At 43.4% G+C, this 25,479-nt stretch overlaps 1 protein-coding gene across 2 annotated transcripts in view; it reads right to left on the bottom strand.

The window, feature by feature from the left end:
• Positions 1-981: 981 nt before the first annotated feature.
• The window catches only part of LOC144138732 (uncharacterized), a 170,743-nt gene continuing 146,245 nt past the window's right edge, over positions 982-25,479 (bottom strand). Inside the window, exons 9-17 of one of the 2 annotated variants that reach the window (XM_077671150.1) lie at positions 24,833-25,165; positions 23,520-23,605; positions 21,284-21,358; positions 16,125-16,332; positions 13,808-14,101; positions 8,602-8,702; positions 5,945-6,155; positions 5,207-5,383; positions 982-1,324 (exon numbers count right to left, since the gene is read on the bottom strand). In XM_077671150.1, the coding sequence (XP_077527276.1) occupies positions 1,164-1,324; positions 5,207-5,383; positions 5,945-6,155; positions 8,602-8,702; positions 13,808-14,101; positions 16,125-16,332; positions 21,284-21,358; positions 23,520-23,605; positions 24,833-25,165 (1,646 nt within the window). In that variant the 3' untranslated portion in view covers positions 982-1,163. The remainder of the gene's footprint in view (positions 1,325-5,206; positions 5,384-5,944; positions 6,156-8,601; positions 8,703-13,807; positions 14,102-16,124; positions 16,333-21,283; positions 21,359-23,519; positions 23,606-24,832; positions 25,166-25,479) is intronic. The other variant, XM_077671152.1, reaches the window with a different exon arrangement.

Below are 25,479 nucleotides of genomic sequence, written 5' to 3'. Positions count from 1 at the left end.
ATTCTGTTCTCCAAAGTCGACTAGTAGGTCCCCCCTGCAATTTCTACAGCCTAGAACATAGTTCCGAACTGCCTTGACTCTAGCCTGATTCTTGCGTACTTTAGCATTTAAGTCTCGCCTAACTACGGTATACTGTCTTTTTACTTTAGCCATTGCCGATTCCACATCTTCATAGCAGCGTTGCACTATTGATTTCACTAAGCCGATTTCACTGTTATAATAGTGAGTCTTCGGTGGTGCAACGTTTACAGGCGGCGCAGTTTTAATCTTCATATTTATTTCCAATGCGAACTGAGCAACTTGGTAATTAGAAAGACTGGCGGTTGAAACTGTACTTGTAGGCATCGTACGACCATCGTACGAACATTTGTGTAGCATTACAGCCAGAATTTGTGAAAATGTTGATACTCCCATATGCGATGAAACCCTTTGTTACAAAAAAATTACCATTCCGCCAAGGGCCATTGAAGGCCACTCTTGGGTATGAAATATGAGCTCAATTGAAGAGTTTTATATCTAGCGCCACTCAGTGATTTTTCAAGCACCACATGCTTTACGCCTCTCCCGGGTAGACAAAAAGAGATGCAAATTTTTATACAATGTTTACACCAAACACGATTCCCATTGTTTTTGCGTATTTGCGAACTATACAACAGAGATGGCGATAGGCAGAGGAGTTTCTCCTCAAAGCTTTGTTTAAATACAAGCGCCTTCTTCACAGAACGAAAAATATCCTCAGGAAATCGCGAATTTTTATTTAAGTTCCTCTCTTTCGGACTACAGTCGGACGTTTGAGTAGTTTAATTGTGTATCTGTTAGTAATCTTACGGCGCTTGCGTGTAAGAGGATTTTCCCGGTAGACCGTACAAACAAGGTCAACGAGTGCGGCATTGTTCCGTTATATATTGAAAAGCTCCCAGAACGCGTCCAAATGAGGCGTGACAATCTGCAGGCATTTTACAAACACCATTCAGTTTAGGCTGAACACACAACTCAAAAACATTGATTTCGATCACGGTGCATGGAGCATATCAGTGCCCCAATGTGGGGCATGTGAATGGGTTGTGGCAGGAATGCTTTATTTCACACACTTTCACAGCAAAGTGCAGGCTCAATCCCCTTAAGGGGTTTTATCACGTGTTGTGAAGGGTTTTTTTTTTTTTTCAAACGATGTTTAACCCCGACAGCTGGTCTGGTGAGGTCTTCGGGCGGAGCGGCCACTCCGCGGTTAGCGTTGCTGCTTTTCCATACAACTGTTCACCGTCGTCAGCCACATTGTATGCAGATACTGAGAAAGAGCAGTTTTGGGGAGTGGTTGTCAGGCCTGTAAAAGAAGTAAACAACAAATGTGAATCGGCAGTTGAAGCAATTCAGCCTAAAATGTCATACTTGTAGTAGACAAGCAAACCAACTGTTTTACCCCGATTGTCACATTTTCCAAATAGCCAACATACAACCGCTTAAGTGCAGTGGAGCGTGCTAATTGCTTCATTTGCTTTAATCTCGGCTATTCTGTTTGTGAGGGCTTCATAGGAAAACGTTTTTGAGACATTTGCAAACACCTCGCTCAGCAAAAGTGTTTCTGCTATATTTAACTACACGCTGGACGTGTTAAAGCGCTGCAAAAAGCAAAGCATGCTCGGCTCTTGCATTTCCATGCTAGAAGGAACGCTTCTCGTCAGCGGTAATAATCCGCCACCCTAAAGACTATAAAAATCGTGCACTACTGGACTTTTACTTGCTTTAATCTCCACAAGAGCCTTTGGCCCTGCTGAAAATTATTCATATTGACAACAAAGATACTTTGTGTGGTGGCTTTAAAGTGTACTCGCTCCGGTAATGTGCAATAAGGAGAACACTACGTACCCTACTCTCGGTGGAAATGTACTAGATATAGAGAAGCTTAAAACTTTTCACTGCAGGGGTTTTGCGTTTTTTGTAACACCTTCCATACATTTTATTATTTTTCTTGCTAAATTATTCCGATTCGGCACCGTAGAGAGGCAACTGTTAGTCCTGCACCTTTTCTGAAGATGTGTTTAGATATTGGATGATAAAGTATTCTTATTTCCCCAGAGTAAAGCAACCTCTTTTTCAGTAAAACAATTTCCATGGCACTAAACAACGTTTCAAACTTCAGGGCTACATGGTGTCCGTACCTTCGTCGTACCTTCAACCCTACCAATAAATGAGTGGGACTAAGACATAGACATGATCAGCTGCAGCAAAATGCCAAGCTGCGCTGGCGCATAGGTATTTATGAAGATACTTTCAAATCGCCTAAGAGGAAAAAAGCGTAACAACAATGGTTTCAGTTTGATTAACGGGCAGATCCGCAAGTCCTGTCGCCCCCTGAAGTGCATCGCATGGTTTTTGGTATATCAGTTAGTAAGCGCGCCTATGCTTGAACTGCATTTCTTTTCATGGACAGGACTCGAACATTCAGCAGAGAAATAAGGCCGGAAGTATCAACACTCACGGCAATTTAAATTCTTCCTTTCGCATGTTATCGCCATACAAAACGAGAGTGAGTGAGAGTTCGAAGCATATAGCGGCTTTCCATGGAGAATAAAATTTTTGCTGTCGAATTTATGAGTAGAAGCCATATCCACAAGCGATTTTTTTTAAATAAATCTTTCTTAGTGGGGCCAATGGCGCCCTGTAAAAAAACTGACCCGTTTTCAGATAGATTGGTTGGTCGAGCTCTTAAGACATCTCTGGACGCACGGGTGACACGGCGCTTAGTCAAACAGAGCGTCCATAGTGTCGAAACGGTTACTTAAAAATTGCAGAAAAGCAACCGTTCCAGATGAGGGAATACAAACGTTGATTTTGAAAAAGGAGTACAATGGTATACCCTTTTTTCATAAAACTCGGGTCGGTATATAAAGCCGTGTACTACTGCCGTCCGAACGCGGTTGACGTCCGTCCGTCCAAGCGCAACGTCGGCAGAAATCAATAGAGAGTTTAGCCGTCCGTCCGTTCCATCGCAAACGTAGCTAGCGTGTTGACCGGGACCCATCTGGGCACTTGGGCATTCGTCACGGTAGGGGGAATACTTCCGCAGGCCTGCCTTGGCCATGTCCGCGTCTCCTCGTCCTTCCTCCCCGCCCTTCCACGCGCGCAGGCGCAGACCGGTCCCGGCTTCCCGGTAACAACGTAATGAACGGAACGGACGGACTGCTAAAACTCTCTAATTTCCCGACATTACACTCCGTAGCTCTGAGTGTAATGTAGGTAAATTGCAGATAATATTCCCAAAGTGACCCATAAAATACTCCCCCCTTTGGGGCGAGGTTATTTACCTTTCACGAATATTTCGTTCCTATTAAAGTTGAAAGTATTACAGAATTTCTGTCAGGTAACAATACGTAAAGATCTACGTAGGAAGTGTGGTTACAGAAAATGGCTGTGTTTGTGGTTTTTGAAAACTTTCAGAAATATATTATATGAGAATCATTCACTAATACCTCTCTAACCTAGCACCTAGTGTCCTCGACTATTTATAACTTTCAAGTTCACTTTGAAGCAATTGCAATTTCGAATATAGCGTGTGGTTTCAATACGTCGGCTTCCATGGGAGGAAAGCAGACTGCCCCTCTTCTGTCCCCTAAAATAAAATCTTCTTTCAAATCATTATTGGCGTAAATAACTAGGAAGTCTGACTAATCTCAATTACAAGCAAACGTGTTTTCTAGCACGCGGAAACGTGCCGGTTGAAGTAAAGCATGCCCGTGCTTCCCTGTTGATTCTTTTTTTTTTGTGAATGGAAGAGTTGATCAATTGTCATTGGAATGTAATTTCTATCCGAAATGACCACACATTAGCAAATTATCTCACACTATTTGGTATATTGACTGAGAAACGGGCTATTTTAGATGTGCGTTTTCAAGACTCCCAATAAACAGCCTTACACTAGAGTGACAGGCCTCAATGCAAGGGGTTTGCGACCTAATTGGACACAAATCAAATAATAATGTTGCTGAATAAAAAAACAATCTATTTACAAGGTATACCGCGAGAATAAACTAATTTTAAATTCTCAGTGTGTAGAGTGCTGTCTGACGGCGCTCCTGCTCGTCACTTGAGCCATGGCCTGAGTCCCGTCTGACAAGGTTCGAATTTGTATTACTAGGCCTGTGCGACGCACATCGTCTCGCCTTGCGGTATACACGATACGTTTCAGCATTCTGAAACCAAGGGCAGTTGTTCGAGTTCGGCTGCTGCCTTCTGTATCTTTATGTCTTTAGTTTCAAGTTATATTTGCAGAGCTTCGGGTAATTTTTTGGTTCATATAATTTTTATTTCAATTTCTTAGGTTGTGACGTGAAGTTACGTTACATTATTTAAGGGAGAGCGAGAGTGCAAGAGACGGTTTTTTTGTCCTAACGCCATTGGAGGTCCCCGTAGCGGAATGCGTATCGTAACATCGTCGGGCAATCTAGACACAGCGTTACAAATGATTTAAATGGTATTTGCAGGCAGAAGCAGCAGGGTAGTTTGTATAGTGCATTCTCCAGTCGGGTGGTGCACGTACATCTTCTTTAGTGGCTGGCTAGTGCTGGCACAGTGTCACAACCATTGCACATGCCGACTTTGAGAGAATCGCACCGAGGTCATTCGAGACTGGCGGGGGGGGGGGGGGGGGCGTTTTAATTTACCCCGTAGACGGGTTCCTTGCCGCCTACGCGGGCAGTACGACTTGTTACGCACCATTTAAATTCGAGCCAGTCCGTCAACGAAGACGAGTTTGCGGAGAAAACATTGAAGTCTGCAACACTGCAGTCTAACTTCCTCCCTAAACTAATAAGTTACGCCAGCGCCGCATTATTGCTTAAATTTTGTTGTTACAAACAAACTTGTTCTTTATTGAAATATTTCGTATATTTTATAGTGGTGATGATACTTTTGTTTAATTTTTATTTACATAATGTTTATCTTACTAACGATGATATTATTTACGAAACCTGCAGCTTGAGTTTGTAAACATGTCTGCTATGAGGTTTTCGTCCTGCGATGCTGACGGCTCCGCAGTTGCAAGTTTTTTTTCCTTTGGACGTCTTAGACGGCTTCCTAAGCTGGCTACCAAGAGGCCCACGAACAGGAACGCAGCCTGGGCGATGCTCTCACTTTTATGGTAGAAGGTTTTCATGTGGCAAAATTTTGTGAATTTACAATGAAGACAAGATGCCATAAGTGTTCTCACCAGGAACTGCGAAAAAACCCTCAGTTGTAGTTGCAGCCTTGGGACGGCCAATGTCACACTTCCAAGAAACCAGATAGCCGGTGAGCGGTCCTGCTGGCTCCTCCGGTGGCTCCCAGTCGAGGTCAGCTGTCACATTGTCCACAGTGCTGACGTGGAGGTTGAGGGGCTCACTTGGGACTATAACAGAAGCAGTAAACGAAGAGTGAAGAAAACCATGTTTGACCATGAACAGAGATGCGAAAGATATTTATTCTGGCAAATATTTCTCCACTCGGGCCTTACATGGAGTTTTATCGACGATCGTACGGCTTGAAAGAATAGGAAAGCGAAGAAAAAAAGGTGTCATGAACAAGTGTGATGTGAAAAAGCAGATTACTGTGGATCTGTTGACAACAGCTTAGGTTTGTATGAAAACGGCGTGTGAGTTAGGTCATGTACAAAAATCGGGCGTCAATAAAGCGACACTTGCGACACACGCAGCGACACTTGCTACACCCACATTCCTAGTGATTTTGTTGAAAAATATGTAGCAACCACAATGCTGCATGTCTTGTCAGGGATTTGGCTATTCGTTTTCTTCCCGCCCCTCTTGTGTATATTCAAATTTCCAGGCATACATGTGGCTTTCATACACGGCGGACGACGTTTTGAAGCAGAAGCTCGTGAGGAAGGTTTTGCAAAAAGCTATGTTTGGGCTCATACAGTGCGCTGCTTTGTGTGGATAGAATCAAATGGTACCTGAGATGCTTGTGGTGACAATAACATTGGTTGCATCACCGCACCCGTGGTCGTTGCAACCTCGTAAAACAATACTGTAGGTTTCATAAGGTCGTAGCCCAGAGAGTTGGACGAAGCCAGCTTTAAACGATGAATTCGAGCCGTGCAGCACGTCTATGTCACAGTCCGACATGGTTTTGCAGCTCACAAATTCGCTGCTGTTCACGTTTACCTGAAATTACAACATAATCGACGTCGTTAGCTGTTGCAAAGTAGGGGCGGCATTTCAGAGTTTTCCAGAGAGCTTTGGTATGTTAGTATATGCAGAAATAGGGTAAGCAGGTATGCAAGTAAAGTGATCCGTGAGAACTTCAAGTACTATTCACACAAGGTTAGGCCAATCGAAACCAAACGTTTCTGCTAACACATCGTAGTCTGCAAACAGAAATCTTTTGGTATTTTTGAAAGCTATCAAAGCTTAAACAAGCTTTATCCTTTTTACTTGACCATCATTGTAGATATTCGTCGAGTCCCTCAATTATCCTTTTGCCCTTAACGACCTTAACACAAAGCTCCTTACATTTTCTTGTAAATAGTGGAGATCATAGCAATACAAGCTGTGTGACTATGTACTCAGCCTCCGTTGTTGCTATTTCAATCAGAAGCTCCCAATATTCTATGCAGAAATATACTTATCCGCTCAGTTTCTGGCTTATGCTAAACGAATAAGTAGAGTAAATGTAGTAGTTACGAGGCGATAATTTTCTTTTGTCAAACTCGGAGGTTTGTTGTGGTACATGCAAGAATAACGTAGTTAACTTAAAAAGACTGAGAAATTTTCAGTGCTGCCTCTACCTCTCTCATGTGACCGGACCTTACGGTTCAAAATATTGTATTTTTCTGGCAGTATTTTTAAATTTTACCCTATGAGAGATTTTTAATAAGGAATTGATTATCAAGTAAAAAGCAATTCGGAATGCATAAATCATAATGTTGATCGTCGCTTTGTGGGTTTGCGTAACCTATAACTGTTGTAAACAAGATTCTAGATTACCGCGCTTTCCTAGCATTATCCTCATTGTTGCGTTGACATATTTATGATTCCCTCTGCTTGTCCCGAGTTTTCTCTTTTTTACCAAACTGGTACAGAAACGCAAAACAAAACCCCACCAGCGACTCAGGAGTGTGCAACGTTGAGATCAATCTCGGTCAGACCACAGCAATGCCGATGAATTACCGACAGACTGAAAGGGTCATGAGGTATTTTAACGAGACGAAAGCTGTTGGTGGAATCTTGGTGATTGCTTTGAGAGCCCTATCATCTCTATTGCGCAAAAATAAACCTGATAACCGGAAAATAGCACCATGAAGGAAGCATTCGTACCAATCAAGTTACTACGAAAAAAGAAAAGGCACTCTTATGCTAACGCAAAAGTTTTGAGAAGCCAGTTCTGCCGTAAACTGCCTACCGCCGAATGATGTAGTATCCGCTATCTTTCTTTAACAACACCAAGGAATCAAAGAGGAGCCTAAATTATTGGACAAGGACCTTAAGTCGTAAATTAACACCTGATATGTCAACGAAGAATTTACTAGCGCTTTGAATTGTAATAGATGGTAAACGAAACCTGATACAGATTACAGTGGCGTCTAGAGCAAAGCATAATATGTAGGCACTTGTGGCATATTCACGAACATCTTCTCATCTTCAGTCGAAAAAAGAAGTGTAGTGGTAAATTGCAACCTATTCAGGTTCTAAATTCCTTGCTTCTGACGCGGTGGCATCGTCAACCCCTTCGATGAAGCACTTCGGGGTAAGGCCTCACCAGTGCATTTCCGAACACCGAATCCCTTATCCCCTCATCAGCAACATTCAGAGAAGACGCATAACGACAGTACTTTTAGAATAATGAAGGGTACTAGAAAACTTGAAGACAAAGAGCTTGGACATGCAAAAAGAGGCAACCAGGAATTCTGTTTACATAACATCGATATTATTGTTGCATTTATTGTGACTGGAGACTTCGTTTCACGACATCTAAGCGTTCCAGTACATTTTAGTTACGCCTTATACATACAAATTTTAGACAAGGGAGATCCTTTCAGAGAAGTAGCAGAATGGCTGTGATTTTAATATTTCTTTATTCCCCAGTGAGACATTATGTGGCAAACAGCTGAAGGGAATTGAGTTTGTGCCAGGCACCAAATCCTTCGAACAAACTAGGATACCTATTTTATGGACTTTACATTGAGGAATATGTACAAAGGGCATATTTAGAAACAACTTTTTGAGCTACGTAATTACGAAGAAGCCATGTAATATATTTTCAATACAGACTGGGAGTGTCTGGTTACTAAACAAACTATGTTGTTTTGCGAGTATTCTTTTTACCCATAACCAAGTTCTCACAAGCAACTTTAGCAAAATGTTCACGTGCACTGGCAAGAGCATCCCCTGCAATCGGAAAAAAGGTCGCTTTTTTGTGGGGAAAACAATAATACTCATATAAATATTCAAAAACCTTCTTTCTCAATATCTCACTGTGGATAAACAAGATCAGTAGGAATAATGTCCTGTAACCCCTAAAATAACCCCTTTTATGGATAGAGGAGTTACCCCTCCTATAAAAGCCCCAAGCACCCTCAAACTGCCTATAGGATAAACGTTTTTACGGTACCTCAACATCAGTGATAGAACTGTTGGCAAAAACCCAGGAAACTGAAATGACGTCCGGCGCATTTTCAAAGCCCTTGGTTGATAAGGTTGGGGCCAGGGGAACTGTTCAAAGAAACATAGAGAACGTGAAAGAAAACACGTTAAGTGTTAGGCCCAGTCAAATAAAAAACGGTTGCGAGCAAGACATATACGCCTCGAGCGCTGCCTGTAGGGGCGCCACTGAAATCGCCCTAGCGGCCCTTTTCTAAAGCAGTCGCGGGAGTTGCATGCCCGCTCACCACTGTCGCCGTTGCTTTTGAGGCACGTTCGCGACTGATATTTTCCGTTTGTATGCGTTGGAAATACATATTTATGTTGAGCAGTCACTCTGTTCGCAAACGTGGTGCATTTACGAGAGTGTAAATGCTTCTGACGCAATCTTACTGTGGTACATTCGGTCCGCATAAGCGCCAGGTGTGTGTCACAAGCTGGCGTCACGAAACCGGCACATATCCATGAATCTGATTGTAATTAAACTGCCCTGAAATTTACTAACAGTAACTCCGTAAGCAGTGTTCGTTCAGATGCTTATTCTACGGCTGTAAATCGGTTTCGTGTGGTTTCATATTCTAGCTAAGAACTCATACCTTACAGCCCGCCAGTTATGCCTAATATCTCGGATATTGATCACTACCCTGAACAAGCCAATGTGACATAAATATCATGGTCATTCTACGCAATGGGTAATATTGATAATGCAAATTTACACGTGGGAGTCAGCAGAATTTACGGCTGGATCGTCTTGTCGCTAGGTGAGCTTCCCCAAACAGTCATCGGTTACATAATCATCCGCTCACATCCGCGGCCGTGACTATACGTTTTTTCGAAACATCATCATATGAGACGGGGATACTGCCGAATTTAGCCCAAAAGTGAAATCAGGGGACCCCACTCAATCCAACGACACCTTTTATCGCTTGTGAACTTCCTTACTGTACTTCAAAAAATGTGTCCGCCGAGTGATCCGCTGTTCGTTAAAGTCGAAAAACAAAATAAAGGTGAACGCTCAGCTTGTGTGTGCTTTTCTAAAACGGCCTTTCCTTGAGTTCGCTCCGCATTTGTACACAACGATAGTTAAGCGCCCCTCGTTCTCCTCCCCTGTCTTGGAAAACATCAGTACATTTCGCGGCTAGTTGGTCTAATGAGTGCAACCTTATAAACTAAGTCTAACGTCTCTAGGATTTGCGAAGCTGCACTGTTTTTTTTTCATTCTTGCACGAGCTATTACATTGCTTCCGGACTTTGCAGACCATTTATTTTTCCGTGGTTTCATTAACTCCCCTTGATCCGTTCTATCAGGCGGGAGTGGGCCCATATTTAGCGACCCATAGACTTGGAATATACTTAACATGTTCGCGTGTTCTCTATTTTTATAAAACGCACAAGTTATTGCCAGGTATATTAGGTAATCACCTCCTCGAATGATATTTTTGGACGACGTATACATTCAAAACAAGGCCGAATTCATTGTCCGCGCTGCAAAACGAAACATACCTATCTCTGTGTCAATATCAGGTTTAAACAGGGCGTCAATAGAATTCACTTGCGGCTAAGATATTCGGAGGTGACAGTGGTGATATGCCGCTGCCGTCGCCGACGCCCGTAAGAGCGGCGAAGAAGCGCGCAGTACCGCGTCCCCCGTTAGCTCTTGTCGGCGTTTGAGCACTCTAACAACACTAATCAGGACACAGCTGTTTTTTAAAGTGCCCTAAGCGTACTATTTGCGTACAGACATCAGAATAACATGATGTTTACGGCCCGGAAAGGCAAAAAGAAGCGAAAGAGCACCAAAACACTGCATGGGCCGTTATCAGCTGCGCTGCTGACATCCCGTAAGCGCCGCGGAGTAGCGGCGGCAGGCGGCGCAGCAATCGCGAAGCTCGAGGCGTATACGCTACTTCTGAAAGCAGGAACATACAGCATGTTTTTGAATCAGCGAGAAAACTGGTATATGTGTGTTGCGAACCCACACTATTTCTTTCATCTCTCGAATCTCAGGTTTATTTAGGTGGTTCTCCGTCTATACTATAACACGCCGGTATACAGAGCACAATTGTGTTTAGTTGATTTCTTGGTTAACGCAAAAAAATTGCAAATTTTATGGTAGTCTAATTACAATTTTTCTCCAGTGTTCACAATAAGCAAAAGAGCCCTGGTTTATAATTCGCGCTGATGAACGGTTGTGGACATCTCAGGTTAAGCTAAAAACTAGAAGGGGTCTGTTTACTCCATGACCCCGCATACCCAACGCGCCGAGGGGAAATCAGTAGAACAGGAAATTGAGCTGCTTGGGTTTGATTTCTATTAAAAAAGGAAGCATATGTAACACAAGAAGTAGACAGCTCGAACGCTTCCAAAGTGCCCTCTAGGGTGGCAACCATACGCTGGGCGAGTCGCATTTCTCTTATCGCACTGCGTTCATAATTCGTCGGTACCAGCCTCCTCCGCATGTCTTTAAGCTCTGCTTTCCTCGTGGAGGCCAATTTTGCATCTTGTGTGATGAACATCCGCCCTACTTTCTTGTTGATCCCATCACCTTTGTTTCAAGGTGCTACCTTCTGCGCCTTGGTTGTACAAACCAGTGGTTGTTTGCGAAACAGTACATTGAATAGGCGAAACGTCGCCTTTGCCCGCGTTGAACTTGACAATATTTTTTTGTTTATTTGGCATTACAGATGCCGTTACAAAAATTAAGTACAGCCTCTTACAGCTCAAAACAAAAGAATGCAATCACGCAAATAGAAGAAAGAACTACACGGCGGTTTCAACATGGTTTCAACATTCGAAGGAATATAGCTGTTACGGTTCGCTACGACAGTACCATCACTCCGACCAAGCTCACATTCTGCTGCGCGGTTTCTGTGTCACAAAGTTGAATAAAAACATATTTGCGCATACAAAAACGCTCAGGAACCAAAAATACACAATACAAAACAGGATACTACGCGCTACACGCAATGAACCTGTCGCACTTAACATTTCTTTTAAAGTACTAGCCCATATTCTGTCCTGGAGCTTGTTCACACCCGTTGTCGATATAAACCTTAACTGCACACAAAACGATTAGTGTCTTCGGTTTCTTTGGCAATCGGCATACGGGTTTCGTCTGCACTATGTCTTACAAGAGAGAAGCTCATTCACAAAACATCTTCCACCACCACTCAGCTACCACCTGTCAGAGCAGCACTTCCTTGCTTAGGCTGAATAAGGTTTGGCAGTGTTTATTTTTCTTGTATTTCCGGCTGGTCTTGTCCGTGCGGAATTTGTCGCCTGACTGCCGCAACCAATCTGTGTGCGACTACATCTAAACATACCCAAGTGTGGTGCGCGATGGGCATAAATTTCGCCTTCAGTGGCTACCGTACCATCCCGGTAGTCCGGACCACTCTGTCTCTGTTGAGGTGACTGGAAAATCGCATACCCTATACTAAACCTCAGGACTCTCGTACTTAATGAGGATAGCAACCAGCTGAATTTCCACAGGAATGAAAGCTCCCGCTGACGGCTTGGCAAGGTATTCTGTAAATGTGCGGGCCTCTTCTTGTTATAGACATGAAGCACCATTTTCGGCTTTTTTTCGTTAACCCTGCAATAGTTAAGCGTGCTGCACCAGCTGCGACTGAATGTTGGGAAAACCAGCATGTTTTTGCTGAGTATCAGCTGGGTAGAATCGAAACTGTGCGCAATATGTTTGAAAACTGCACACTATAAACACACACCAGGAGATGAAAATCCTGTTTCGACTAAAGCCAAGACAACACGACCCATGGTTTTAACTAGATATATTTAAGAGGTTTAGCTTACCGTTATCGACGGTCCGCTCCGGTACCGGTACCGGCGGCTCGCTCAGCGCACCGGAGCCAATGCCGTTCTCCACCAAACGCGCCACGCATGCGCAATGGCGCTCCTGCTCACTACCGGAGTGGAGCGAACCGTCAAAAACGGTCAGCTAAAACTCGCTGTTAACACAACGTGCAACAATCGCAAACTGGGGGTTACTGGCCTTTACAAAATGTCCACGGCAAGCATACTAGCTCTCGTCTTTCGATCTCATTCCTGCTACCTCAAGAAATGTTGGCTGGATTGATCGTGTTTTTGCCAAAGCGATTGAAACTCCGACCGTTTCTTGTGACGTCTCGCATTTCTGTACGCACTCGGCGCTGCGTTCCTTTACGTTTATTCCGAGCTAAGCATAGTACCAACAAATATTTTGGTCTATATTGAATATGCAGCGACGTTAGGTCGTGTGGCAGTTACTGCGCGAAGGACTCATTTGAACAAACGGCCACGTATCCGCTCGTTTTGTTGAAAACGTCGACGAAACGAAAGACGATAGTCGCCTAGCGCACCTGCCATGTAAATGCCAGTGTTCTCGTTCCCTCTCACCTCAAATGCTGTTCCTCTCCCATGTCGCTACTACCAAGATAACACGCTAGAGGTTTACTGAGGTCAATTTAAATTTACCGCTTTCTACTGCTCCAGGCCGGGTGCCACGACCCAGCGCTGCCGTACGGCGGAGACGCGCGTGATTCCAGGCGCCCTACTGACATTTTTAAAAAACCAGGTTTCCCTGCTCCAGGTTCATTCGAAGAGGAACGTGGAACTTATCTGGTGGAATCTTGCGTTACTGTTCCCGTTTGATTTCTTACAATTCCGCCAAGAGCTATAGTGGCGTGGGCACCAGCAGGCGACCATTTTCTGCAGTGGATGTAGATTTTTATATGATATCGTAAGAACCAAGCATCTATAATTTTTATGAAGGAACCTGCAATTATCACTTATGAATTGACATTCTGCCCCTCACATTTGCGTAATGTCTTGTTCTTGTTCAACAATGTTTGCAAGCATGAAAACTGCCACCGGACTTGAACGTTTTCATTTGGTTGTGGGTACATAAGACCACTACGAAGATTCCTTTTCACTTGGGCCGGGTGGCTGAATCGAGTCACAGGCAGGCACACAGACAAACAGACATACAGAAAGACCATAACTTTTCGTTTAGGTAGCCCAATAAAGACTATCGTCTTAAAAACACGAATGCTTAGAGAGGAAGCCCGATAAGTTCTCGAAAGTAAGATTTCTAGCCTGGCCCACAAGTGGCGCCAAAATGAAAGCCCTGCCTTAAAAATTAACGGAGCGTTCGCCATATCCTCCAGTCTGACGCTTACCTTTCGACCAGGTTCGTACGACCGCTCGGGCGGGGTTGCCGTATTTTCGCCTTTCCGGTGCCACCTTCAAGGATTGCCGCACCTCAACTTCGTATTCCGTGCCGTCACTAAGGTTGGTGACTGTGAGTGCCATCCCCGTGGTTTTGATGACTTCAAAAATGCCGTTAGTGCCCACGCGTACTTCAAACTGCGGATCAAGGTCCGGCCTTTCTATCGGGTGCCGGAAGCTCCACTCCACATGAATAGAGCTCGTGTCATTTGAGAAGATTGTAGTGATGAATGGTGTGGGGATGCCTGCAATAAAAAGGGCAAAAAAATGTTACGAGGCGAAAAACGGTGGTATAGGTTTACACTGTCTATGGACATCGAAAGTGACCGATGGATCGCTTCTCTAAGCCCAATGTGGTTGTATAATATTTATTGCGTTTTTTTATTGTTTACGGCATGGCTAATGCTTTTCAGGGGGTTTAGGCTCCTGATAGAATACAATAAGGCCATCTGACAGCGGAGACTTGGTTGTGCTAGGTGTTTGGGTTAGCTATGCTTGACTTTGTGGTGGCCGTATAAAGCACAGTGTTCTAGAAGGTAGAGGCGTGTCGTACGGGGGAAAACCAATGGAGAGCGCAGTTTTTTTTTGCGATGAATTTCTGTTGCAGTCAGCGCCCCCTATAAGTTTTTAAATCGAACTAAACAGTTATTTCACGGGTTTTGCAAAACTGTATATCTTGAAATAAAGTGGTACGATAATTTATATCGAAAAATAAGGAATAATTTGAAAAAAAAAAAACTTGTGAAATCACCTGTTGAGCAACGGCCTATTAAGGCGCTGCTTACAACACGAGTTCTTCAGCAGGAATTTCATCCCAAAAGGGCCTCCCCTAATCGACCCCGAACGACACACCTCTCTCTTATAGTACACTGTAGTATTGGGGCGCATTTCTCAATAACATCTTCAATGCCCCTAGGTGATTCTATTAAATATTGGCTTTACGTTTATTTAGGCTTGCAATTTTTAATTACCAGCGAAGGCAAGAAAAAAAAGAACGACAAAAAACGGGAGAAAAGAGCCAAAATTTAATGTCTTTTTAGACATTGTTGCGGCAAAAGCTGAAAAACATACGGTAAAAAGTTGAAAAACCACGTGACTGCTTACACGCCAAATTCTGTGTTGAACTGTCTTTGCGAGTCATATTAAATGTTCACTTAGATATAAATATTAAATGTTCACTTGGTGAGCACTGCTATAGCAGCGAAGCAATAGCAAAGCCTCTATGAAAAACTTCTTAAGTTTTTTCTTTGCTATCTCAGATTAATTTATCTTCATGGTTTGAAGCTCTCTGTCTTTAAGAGATGAAATAAATTATTTGATAGTGTTAACGGTGCAGGTGCCAAATTATTGTTAACAAACAATCGTTTTGTACAACCGGAAAGACATCACAAGGAATATGTAACTGGCAAAGAACGTATTTGGCTAGGGGATTGCACAAAGTAAATCGCATAGCACGGATAATTTCATTTATATATGCATGCCGTTTCCGCACCAAAATTTAAATACAGTCCCGTACAACTAGGAACACCAGCGCTCGCTCGATCTAGCGTGATCGTCCGAACGGGCCATGGTGCGACGAGAACAGTGATGTCAAAAGTACCGTCTTGTCATGGTGGCCCACTCGGTTGAAACGACAATTATAATTAGCATTTCAATTTTAACTGAAATTAAAACAAATAAACCCGGCTGTATGTATATTTACACGTAGGTTCACAATTAGGGCGCCATTTTACTATTACTGGAATGGTTGGCACGCATAGCAGCAAGAAAAATGAAACCCTAAATGTTGGCGTCAGGACTGCTTGAAGCTTCTTACGCCTACGATGTTGTACCCAGGATGAGGTTTTCAGCTATACATGTGTTCAGTCTTTTTGCGATGAAAGAGTACTGGACATCCCAATTTTCTTTTCGGCATCGAGTAGACGACCTTTTGAGACCAAGTAGTAAAGCCACGCCCTGATACCATTACGTCCAGCTGACGTCGGCTGTGAGGCATGGAAACAAAAAGGAGTTGGAGTGAAGAGCTAGCAACCAGGCTGAAGCCAAAAGAGTTGACGAAACGCTGGTGTTAGCAGTGGTAGGTAGTTGCGGGCGCAGGTTAGCCGTATGAATAACCCTTTTGTTAACGCGCGGAACCTCAACTTTGATTTACCTCATTGCAGTACCGTCAGAGATTGTTGGGTGTCCCCTTTATACAGGGCGTCGATAAAAAATTATATAAAACCGTCCCCGACACCAGTCCTTCAATATTTCAAGAATTGTTCTTACTTGATGGCGATGTTTTGAAAACTGTGGTCGTAGCGTCGCTGCACGCATCGGCAAGACACGAACGGATGTGCAGTGCGTAGGTCCCGCATGGGAGCAGTTCGCACACCAGAAGACTGTGAGAGGACAATGTCATGTGGCTGCCGTCCACCCAAACACTTGCGTTCCGATTGTCTCTGGTTTTTCTCCACAAGACCATCGACGAGGGGCTCTGCATTTCAAGGAGTGCCATTTTAGTGACGTAATTCAAGCACGCGTGTCGTTCTAGGTAAGACAGCATATTTTGTGGGGATCTTTTCTGCACGTACAAATTGCCTAAAAACCACAATAGATATGCAATTCTTCTCAATAATAATTTGTAATATACAGGTTCAAGCCATGCTTTGCTCGGTAGTAAAACCAATTGGCAAACGTGTTCATTTTTTTATCATTTTCATTTATTAAAGACAATCGTCATTACAAGTTTGTCTTGGGTGGCGTGGCTATAGGCATAATTAACGCCTGAGGGGGCCGCGACGCCCATTCAACAACTGGAGACAACCCATCATGCAGTGCACTAACTGTGAGCATAAAAAATATTGACGAACGAAAGCAAATCGCTCATTTACGCACAAAACAAGTCAATACACTACAACAGTACCACACCGAGAAATTCCTTTAAAAAGATACACGCAATAAAGAGTTCATTTTTTGGACAGTGGTGACAATATACCATAATAGTGATTGTTTTACAGCAAAAGCAAAGTAACTTACACCAACAAGTCGAAAACTAAACAGTCAACCAGAACAGAAATCCCAAAGGACCATAGGATGACCACACAGTTGGGAGGTTTCATTCAATATAAAACCAGACAAAACAGTACAGTGCGAAATCAATTTTTCGCAAGGTAGAGAGCTTTCATAGTTTTCTAAAACTGTGTTTTGAAACATCAGTATGTAAGAGATCTAGGATCTCAGGGTACCAATTCAGTAACCCGGGTATTTGAGAAGCCAATCGCTGCTCCCCATAACCTGTCCTTGAATATGTTTTCGCCATTAACGGTCCCTCATAGGCCGACCGCCGGCATAAAAAATCGTGAAACTAAAACCATTTTCCGACTTTTACCAGTAGTACGGGATATAAAAATTATTGTTTCTCATTCTGCTGCTCCTCCTATAGTCTTAATGCACACGTTTCTTTTCTCTTCACAATTTTTCCTTGCATGTGATCGTTCACACTCAAGTGTTCCTGCAGAATTTAAGTACAAGCACATTTTTTATTTAAAAGCTAAGTTGGCAAAGTTTTTGAGTGGCGGCTTTTCCTTATTTTTAAGAATATTCTATACTGCTGGATGCTTTCATTTATGTGCGAATCGAAATATTTCCTCTACAGTGCGAAGTGCAGCGGAGTGCGAATCTCGAGAAGATTGATTGATTGGCAGCTTAATTAATGTGGTCATAAGCCCTTGGGGTAAATGGGGGATAGTGGGAAAAGGGAATAAGTATGCAAATAAAAGTATTCCAAAATACTTTTGCACTGGTCACATTATAAGGTGAGTTCACAGTTGTGACAGAATTACTCAGCCATAATGAGAACAAAAAAATATCGAAGCAGTCCCAATCAACGTTACACCTGTAGAAAGTTTTTTTCTACAGATTTTCTTTAGTGTTTTTGTGTTATTCTTCTGAGTACCTTGAGAATGCCGGGCAAAATTTCCAAGGTCGCAGAGACCCTGCCCGGAACAGTCACTCTCCTCTATCATGACGCTTCCATCAATGGCGCTCCCCTACGCAAGTCGGTTAAGGGGTTATAGAAGAGAGCCTAAAGCTATTGTTCCCGTGTTGTCACTGCCATTCATTCAATAACAATATTCATTTCCCCCTCATTTCAACACGCCGCCAGCAAGTCCGTTGATGGTACCACCGCGATAGAACAGCGCGATGAGCCGAGCAATACGGATGAGCGAAAGAGCAGCAACGGGTGACCCTGCGAACTGGAAACTTTTTGCCAAAATTTTCAATCGCCGTTAAAAACCGCCGGGAAGAGAAAACCTCTTTTCGACACGCTTGCGGTAATTCAGGCTTGCCTGTATATATTTTGTGTGTCCTGCCTCCTAGAAGAAAGGACGCCAGCGGAAAAATATCCAAAAACCTGCTCCGCTCATCGCTGCTGTGGGTGGGTCGTCTGGTGTGACAGTCAGTAGGCGTGGTGTAAAAACAACAATTATACAGAATCATACCGCTGGACTCCAAGTGCTCCCAATGTGTGTGTGTCCTCCCAAAAACAAAAGGAAGGAAAATAAACAGGCGCAAACCAGTCGAAAAAGTAAAAAAACTTGTTCAATTAATTTTTTTGTCCATGTCCTTTCAGTTCTAGTGCAGCCAAGAGAGACACAGAACAAATAAGAAGCCTTCTTAGGCGAACAAAAAACAAAACGTAGTGAAAAGCAAAAGGAGATTTCAAAAACAAAAGGCATTGCTCAACATCTTCTCTTACCCTACATATTACTGGACAAATATTAGGGTTGTCTTTTTAGTTATTTTTAATTTCTTACTCTTATTCTTACTCACACGGCCAAATCCTCTCCAAACGGATGCACTACAAAGAGACGCCAACGCATTGTATTAAGTAGAAAATACGATATCATAAGTGCCAAGATCCCAAACATATCTCCTCAGCGCATTCTTCACCCTTGATCATTTGTATTTCTTCGTTCTCACTGTTACTACGACTCAGCCTTTGCCGATAGTATTTATAGCCTATATTTATCCACACAACATTGTGCGAAGCAGCGATGCACCGAGCAATGAATATGAAGTTGTTCCAAATATTCCCCGCTAACTGCAACATGAAAGTAAACATTTGCAAGAAATCTGTCGCATTGAAAACTTAGAAGCAAAAATATAATTACACTTTCCAAGTAATCACACAGAGAATGGAGAATCGGACGTCTCGAAGCCGTCTCGCCTCCTTCCGGAGAGGTGATTGAGGCTACGCTGCCGTGGCGGCCCTTAATTATTTAGTGCGGCTGCTCTCTCAATATTTCTTCGCCACGTAACACCGTCTGTGCGTGTACACAGACGGGAGGGTCCCAAGCGAGTGAAGAGGGCTTTCTTAAGATAACTGGATGTACCCCTACTCAAGCAAAACCCTCTTCCTCCAGTTTGGTTTTTAGGTGCGGAGTACTATAGGACCACACAATGTCCGTCCGAGTCCATGCGCATAGCATTTACAATCGCAAAAAATCACACACGCACCGACAGGATTCGACACGGTGTCTGGTAGACCAGACAGAGTTAGTGTCAGTCGTCATACCCTTTGGGTACGACTGTGCGTTGGTACCAGGGTGTCAAACGGCTTACTCCCTCGCCTGTAACGGTGCGGAGTAGCTTAAGACCTTCCAATGTCTGTCGGCGTCCATCCGTGCTCACACCACCAACAAGCGAATATCAAGCGAAATTCCGTTTGAGCCGTTAGTTGCAGTTTTATTTAGAGAATAATCAAGGTGCGACTCACGGCTCAAATCGAATGACGGTCGTAGCCCAGGTCGGATGTCAGTATGGGCGCAACTTGTATGTCATTTCGAGTCGCCGTAGTCCGCTCCTTCGCCATCATCCACAGAGTGGAGATGCTGCCATTTTTTCTAGAATGGCCGTTACAGTTAAATTAGTTTTGGTCGTCGAGCGCATTTCAGTCTCAGGGATAGGCTTGCCCTATATGTTCTATATGCCCACGTCTTTCTTCTTATGCCTCATCCTTTCAGGTAGGTTTAGAGAATTCGATAAACCACTCCGGGTTTTTGGTCTTGTCGCACTGTCTTTATGACGGGAGAGTAGGTGACCTACAGCCATCGCAGGCTGATGAACGATGGGCAAGGTTTCTTTGCTGAACACTGGGCCCGACGTTTTGCGGAATTTAGCACGTCCTGAACCCGAACGATGTTTCAAAGTTTCTGTGGTCGATGCCTAAGGGGGATTTGTCACTCTGTTTTCCTCTGCGACGCGGATACCGGAAAATAATAACACCATAAAATAAAACAATAATACCATGACGCACCAAAACGTCATGTGCATAATCCTTTAAAAAATGTTATAGAAATGAACCGCCGAGTGCGAGGGGTTTTCAATACGCCGCAAGCTGCCAACTCATTCTTAGAGGAAAAAAATGGCAGCACTGTGTTTTAAAACAATTTAAAAACTGACCCCGCGTCTATCTTGGAAAAGGCGATTGCCGTACCTTTCAAATTATTACCGGCCTCGGATGCCCCCGGAGATAGCGACGCAAGAGCTGTGCATTTAAAAGTGAAAGGGTCCACATCGTGCACAAGGCTTCGACGACTACAGACGAGTACACAGCACGCGGTGTGGTTTACCGAATTGCGTGCACTCAGTGCACCTATTTAGATTTTGGTGTAACTAAAAATTTACATGAAAGGATTAGGCATCTGAAAAATGACGTCCGCAAAAAGAAGAGAGAGCCCAGCTGCGGCACCGGGCAGTGCGAAGCGGCCTACCACAAATTTCATGTCGCCGGAAGGGGCATCCTCAAATATAAAGCAAACTCGAGCAAGACACTTTACTTGAGCTGTAGCACATTCAGCAAACTTCTCAAAGCCTCCATTGCTCGCTTGGAACCCTCTCGTCTGTATACATGCACGCGCTGGCTAAGAGGCGTACGCCATTGTGAGAGACGAGCCCCGCTGAAAGGCTATGAGACGTCTCTGCATTTTGGCCCCAGTGACTACTAAAGTAGGAGACGAGACGGCATTGAAACGCCGGAATCTGCATTCCTGTACCAGTGGGTGGACCATCTAATATATCTTGATCTGCAAAATGCACTACTGAATGGCATGGCTATAGCAAGCCGCTATGGAAATCGAACATCTGATGCGGTACCTACAGTAAATGTATAAACCCGCATGGTGTGGTCACAAATTCTGCGTCTCAACATAGAATAACCAGCTTTCATGAAATCTGCGGAATTCTTTTCTTCGGGTTTTTCTAGCGCTGCAGTCATTTCGCGTAAACCAAACGAAAAATGTGTTTGCTCGGCAATTGTTCCCTTCGCAATGCCGTATGTTTGTCGTACGTCTGCTTGACATGTCAGTTCTAAGCTAGCCGAAGAACTCACACACCCAAACTGACGGTAATACATTGTCAAAACGTATATATGCTCGGCTTACCTGACGAAGTGAAAGGTGTGAGAACGTGTCTTTTGGATCTTCTGTTCGGCCGATGTTTTGAGAGGTCAAGGTTACCTGAAACATTTTTGTTCAAGCTATGGTGACACATGATATGGCATTGCACTTCATAGGGAACTATACTATTACCAGGCTCGTTATATTTAGATGCACGCTAAAAAAACAAATAATGGTTCTACTCCACTTCAGAAAAGAATTATTTCCGCAATGGGCGATAGTTTGTATTTTCTGGTAATCAGTTCGTAAGAATGATGCGCACTCTTTCTTTTAGCCTCGCACGGTCCGCCCTTACAAGAAGCAGGGCAAATAGGATTTATCTAGTATTCCTGTACGTAAAACAATGTGTGTAATGTATTGCATCACGTTCGGAATGTTTCAAGACATACCTGCTATAGATTGACAGCGAATTATAATTCAGCTGAAGGTTAATACGCTAGATATAACGGAAAGAGAAGGTAGCGGAAAAATGTGTTCGTTCAGGTGAACAATTATGAAGCATCTAGGCAACCATTAAGGTCTCGTAATTATAAACCGTGCAATTCATAATAATTTTAACCACATCGACGCAAGCATCCGAGAAACTAGAAAATTTCAGTACCAAGCCCTGCTGTGGAAAGCAAATGTATTCAGCTCAATCGAAACCATCGTGTCGTAGCGATTACACGGAATGAAAAATTAAGAAATCCGCAAACTGAACTCGCTGGTATAGTAGCAAAACTGCAACGTTGTACAACCCCGGTAGGTCCGTCGTAACCACCAACACGGTTTCGTCGCTAATGTTGCATGGGAAGGCTGGAAAAACAAGCAAGTGGGGAAAGCGGCAGAGAACACAACTCCCTTAAGGTTATGGTAACCTATCAGCCAAACTTCGTTTCTACAGAATTTCGCCTCCTAAATACGTAGTAATCTTCAATCCTAAATACATAGCAATACCAGTCGTACCTTGACTGTGAACTAGTTAGGACAACCAGCTGGATATATGCATGAATATTTACAAATAAACGCCAACCACGCGGATTCAGACTAAAGAAAAAACCGGTTGGTATAACCGACACTTGAGCGTAACGGAATGGTGATGAAAGGGGCCTGTGTTCAGAAAAACGTTTCCGCACAAATTGCCTCAGTTTTTAGGACAGAGCTAAGCCCAAATTTGGTCCGATGATCAATTAAGAGAAATAAAGACCAAAGGCTTGCAAAACATGATGAGGAAGTGTTCTAGTAACACATCAAGTGAACAAGCTCGTGTTCTAGGAGTAAAAAAAATTTCAAGGTAATTGCGGTACGAGGAATACGAGTAGTAGACCTCGTTCGAGCTGGGTTATTCTTGGTTATCAATCACTTGTATATGTAGGCGAGGGATATATTGAGATTCAACTGAAGCACGATGAGTTCTTCGTGGATTATGGTAGATCACCGTCCGCCCACTTAATTGAAACATCAGTCGCGTAATTACGTGGTCAAGCAATAAAAATTATTACATTACAATTAGGCAATCTGTTTCGATACATGGAATACACGCAATGATTTAGGGCCACAGACGGTGGCTCCCAGTCATATAGAGGCTTCAGTAACATGTTATTTATATATTTCGTAATTTCTACAAAAGTTGACGTATTTTCAATACTTTTGTACTTTGTGCCTTCTTTGAAGATTTCGCGGTGTCTATTGGCAATATAGGAGCCGCTGTCACAAGCCATTGCTATGCCAGATGGCCGAGGGTCATTCATTGCAGAACTCTTTCTGCCAAATTTTGTTGTATGGTTTGTAACAGACAAGCTGCAGCAACGAAGCAGTCAGCTCCGCTTAGTCACTGTGACGCGCTCCACAGACCCACAAATGAGTAGACTTAACCCTGGAACACCCGACAATCTGATGTTCATCTCGAGACTGTAGAACTTCGGGTTATTCCAGCAAGAGTAAATACTTTGTTATAGTGTAAAAATTTTTTACAAGGTTCTATGGCATTTAAAGACTGAAACATCTTGTGGAACAACAAATCCAAAAAAAGACTACTTTTTGAAATGTGCCATCTCGTTCCACTAGGATGGAATGTGTTTCACCTAGATGTGCATTATAAAATGCTCAGTTATGAGCTGACCCACTGTTGCAGAAATCTGTAAAAACACTCTCTTTACGAACAGGTGCGAGACATATTATGTGAATAAAATATATTCACACGGTTGTATATTTTAGAATCATTGCAGGTTCGACTACCCACCTCATATCTTTCAGATGGGCTAGGAGATTGCCACGACACGACTGCACTGTTCGGGTCGATAATTTTTGTTGACAGGAATACCGGTGCTGTAGTAGAAAAGTTATACATCATTCTCAGTGATAAATCACAAGTAAAGTTGGTTATTGCAAAAAATGTCTATCCATTCCATCGAGAAAATTGTATACCAACCATTTGCGTTTACAAATGAAGTGACGGATTTCACTCAGAAATCGTCTACATCAAAATTGTTTGAGTTTGGTCACAGTAATTTAATAGATACGATATCAGTTCTATTCGTGAATGAAGCGGGGGTTGAGCCTAAGCAGGAACAATAATGTTAACGCAGACGAAAGCCTTTAGAGTCCTATTTCAAGCGTATTTTTTAGCTATGTTCTAGATTGAGCAGTCTGAGAGTCCTATTTCAATCGTATTATTTAACTATGCCTCTAGACTGACAAGCCTGAGAAGCATACAATAAACGTAACTCAGCTTTATACCCTGAAACTGATGGCCACCTAACTTTTAATGTTGAAAATGGAGTTGAAGTTTAGCAACAATTAATGCCAGATACTTTCAGCAAGAAAATAACAGTGCCACCCTTTTAACCGTGTGACATGTGTTATCCATCATGAAATGGCGCAGGACACCCGCTCATACACAGGGCAGTACCACTTTCCCCGGTTCGCTTGCTGTTCTTGTCCACACCTTTCTTGCTGCGCCTATAACTTTCCTTCTTCTGTTTAATTTTTTTCTTGCATCTTTTTTACTCCAGTGCCCGGTTTGGTAACCCAAGCCACGTAATATGGCCAAAGAAGTTTATCTAAGCGTGAACGCGAAGTGCCGAGCTCACATCTCGCATTCTCTTTCTCCTTCGCTCTGAATCAATTCTTGTCAGCTCAGTGCTCGCTTTGGCGAATCGTCATAGTACTTGTGACAAAAACTTTTGTCTGAGTCTGTTACGTGTTCGCATAAAACCTTCTGTTTGTAACATTAGCCGATTTCTAATGCTAGCAACGTTAGCAAGACCATGCATGAGAGCTGCCGTTGTTTGGTTTTCCTGTAGCATCAGTTAACAAATTTGCGGCTAAGCTTAATTAAGAGCCTTCGTGCTCAAAATCACCTGCAATAAAGCGCAGTCGCGGCGTTCCTATCCATAATACAAATATTTTGTTACCTGTGCTAAGTAACCTAGAAACAACGCCTTGCTTGCTTACTTGCTTAATTTCGTGTGTTCTTGAATGACATTTTTCCCTGTGTTGCACTCTACGATATCTCGTGAAAGATCCAATGCGATGTTAACAACTACCTCTTACCCAAAGGAGTGGTTATAAACGTCGACGCAGTTTCAGGTCCTACGAGAGTTTCCTTTAGGTCTCCAACACCGCATGCGCTGACGGAGGCGTTGTACGTGCGTCCAGGTTGAACCGACAAGGTGATGTTGACGTAGTTCTTGCTTCGCAATGCGCTGGCCATAGACGCAGTAAGTTTTACGATGCGCACCATGGCTTCATCGGCGTCAGTCGCCTTCCACTGCACGTGGAAGCTGTCTGGCTTCGAATTCCATGCCTTGGGTCCGAAGATGGCTAGAGAGACTAGATGGCTAGAGGTCTGAGGCCACGGTTTGACGGTAGCCGGGGCTGAGGGGGCTGCGAGAAAGTTGACGAAGTTATCGGTCTACTTGAAACCACACTACCTGATGCACAGAAACACATCTGCCATATTTAAAGGCATACAACCAACCCAAATGAATCCCTACCCAGTAGTTGTCCTTCGACATAAACCAACATGACGCTGTCATGGTAATTTGCTTCGTAAATTTGCGAGGACTGAAATTACCAGTTTAAACTATATTCTTTTTTTTGCGCGCAACACGCCGCGTCGCGTCGCTCTTACTAAGCTAAGCGTTACACCTATGCGCATATCTGCCGGGTTCTGTTTCTTAGCAACGACTTTTGTTTAC

The sequence above is a fragment of the Haemaphysalis longicornis genome, unplaced genomic scaffold (genome assembly GCF_048455015.1).
Source record: "Haemaphysalis longicornis isolate Haplotype H1 unplaced genomic scaffold, Haemaphysalis longicornis Haplotype H1 scaffold_5, whole genome shotgun sequence".
NCBI classification, from domain to species: domain Eukaryota; kingdom Metazoa; phylum Arthropoda; class Arachnida; order Ixodida; family Ixodidae; genus Haemaphysalis; species Haemaphysalis longicornis.
This window is presented reverse-complemented; position numbering and strand designations above follow the sequence as displayed.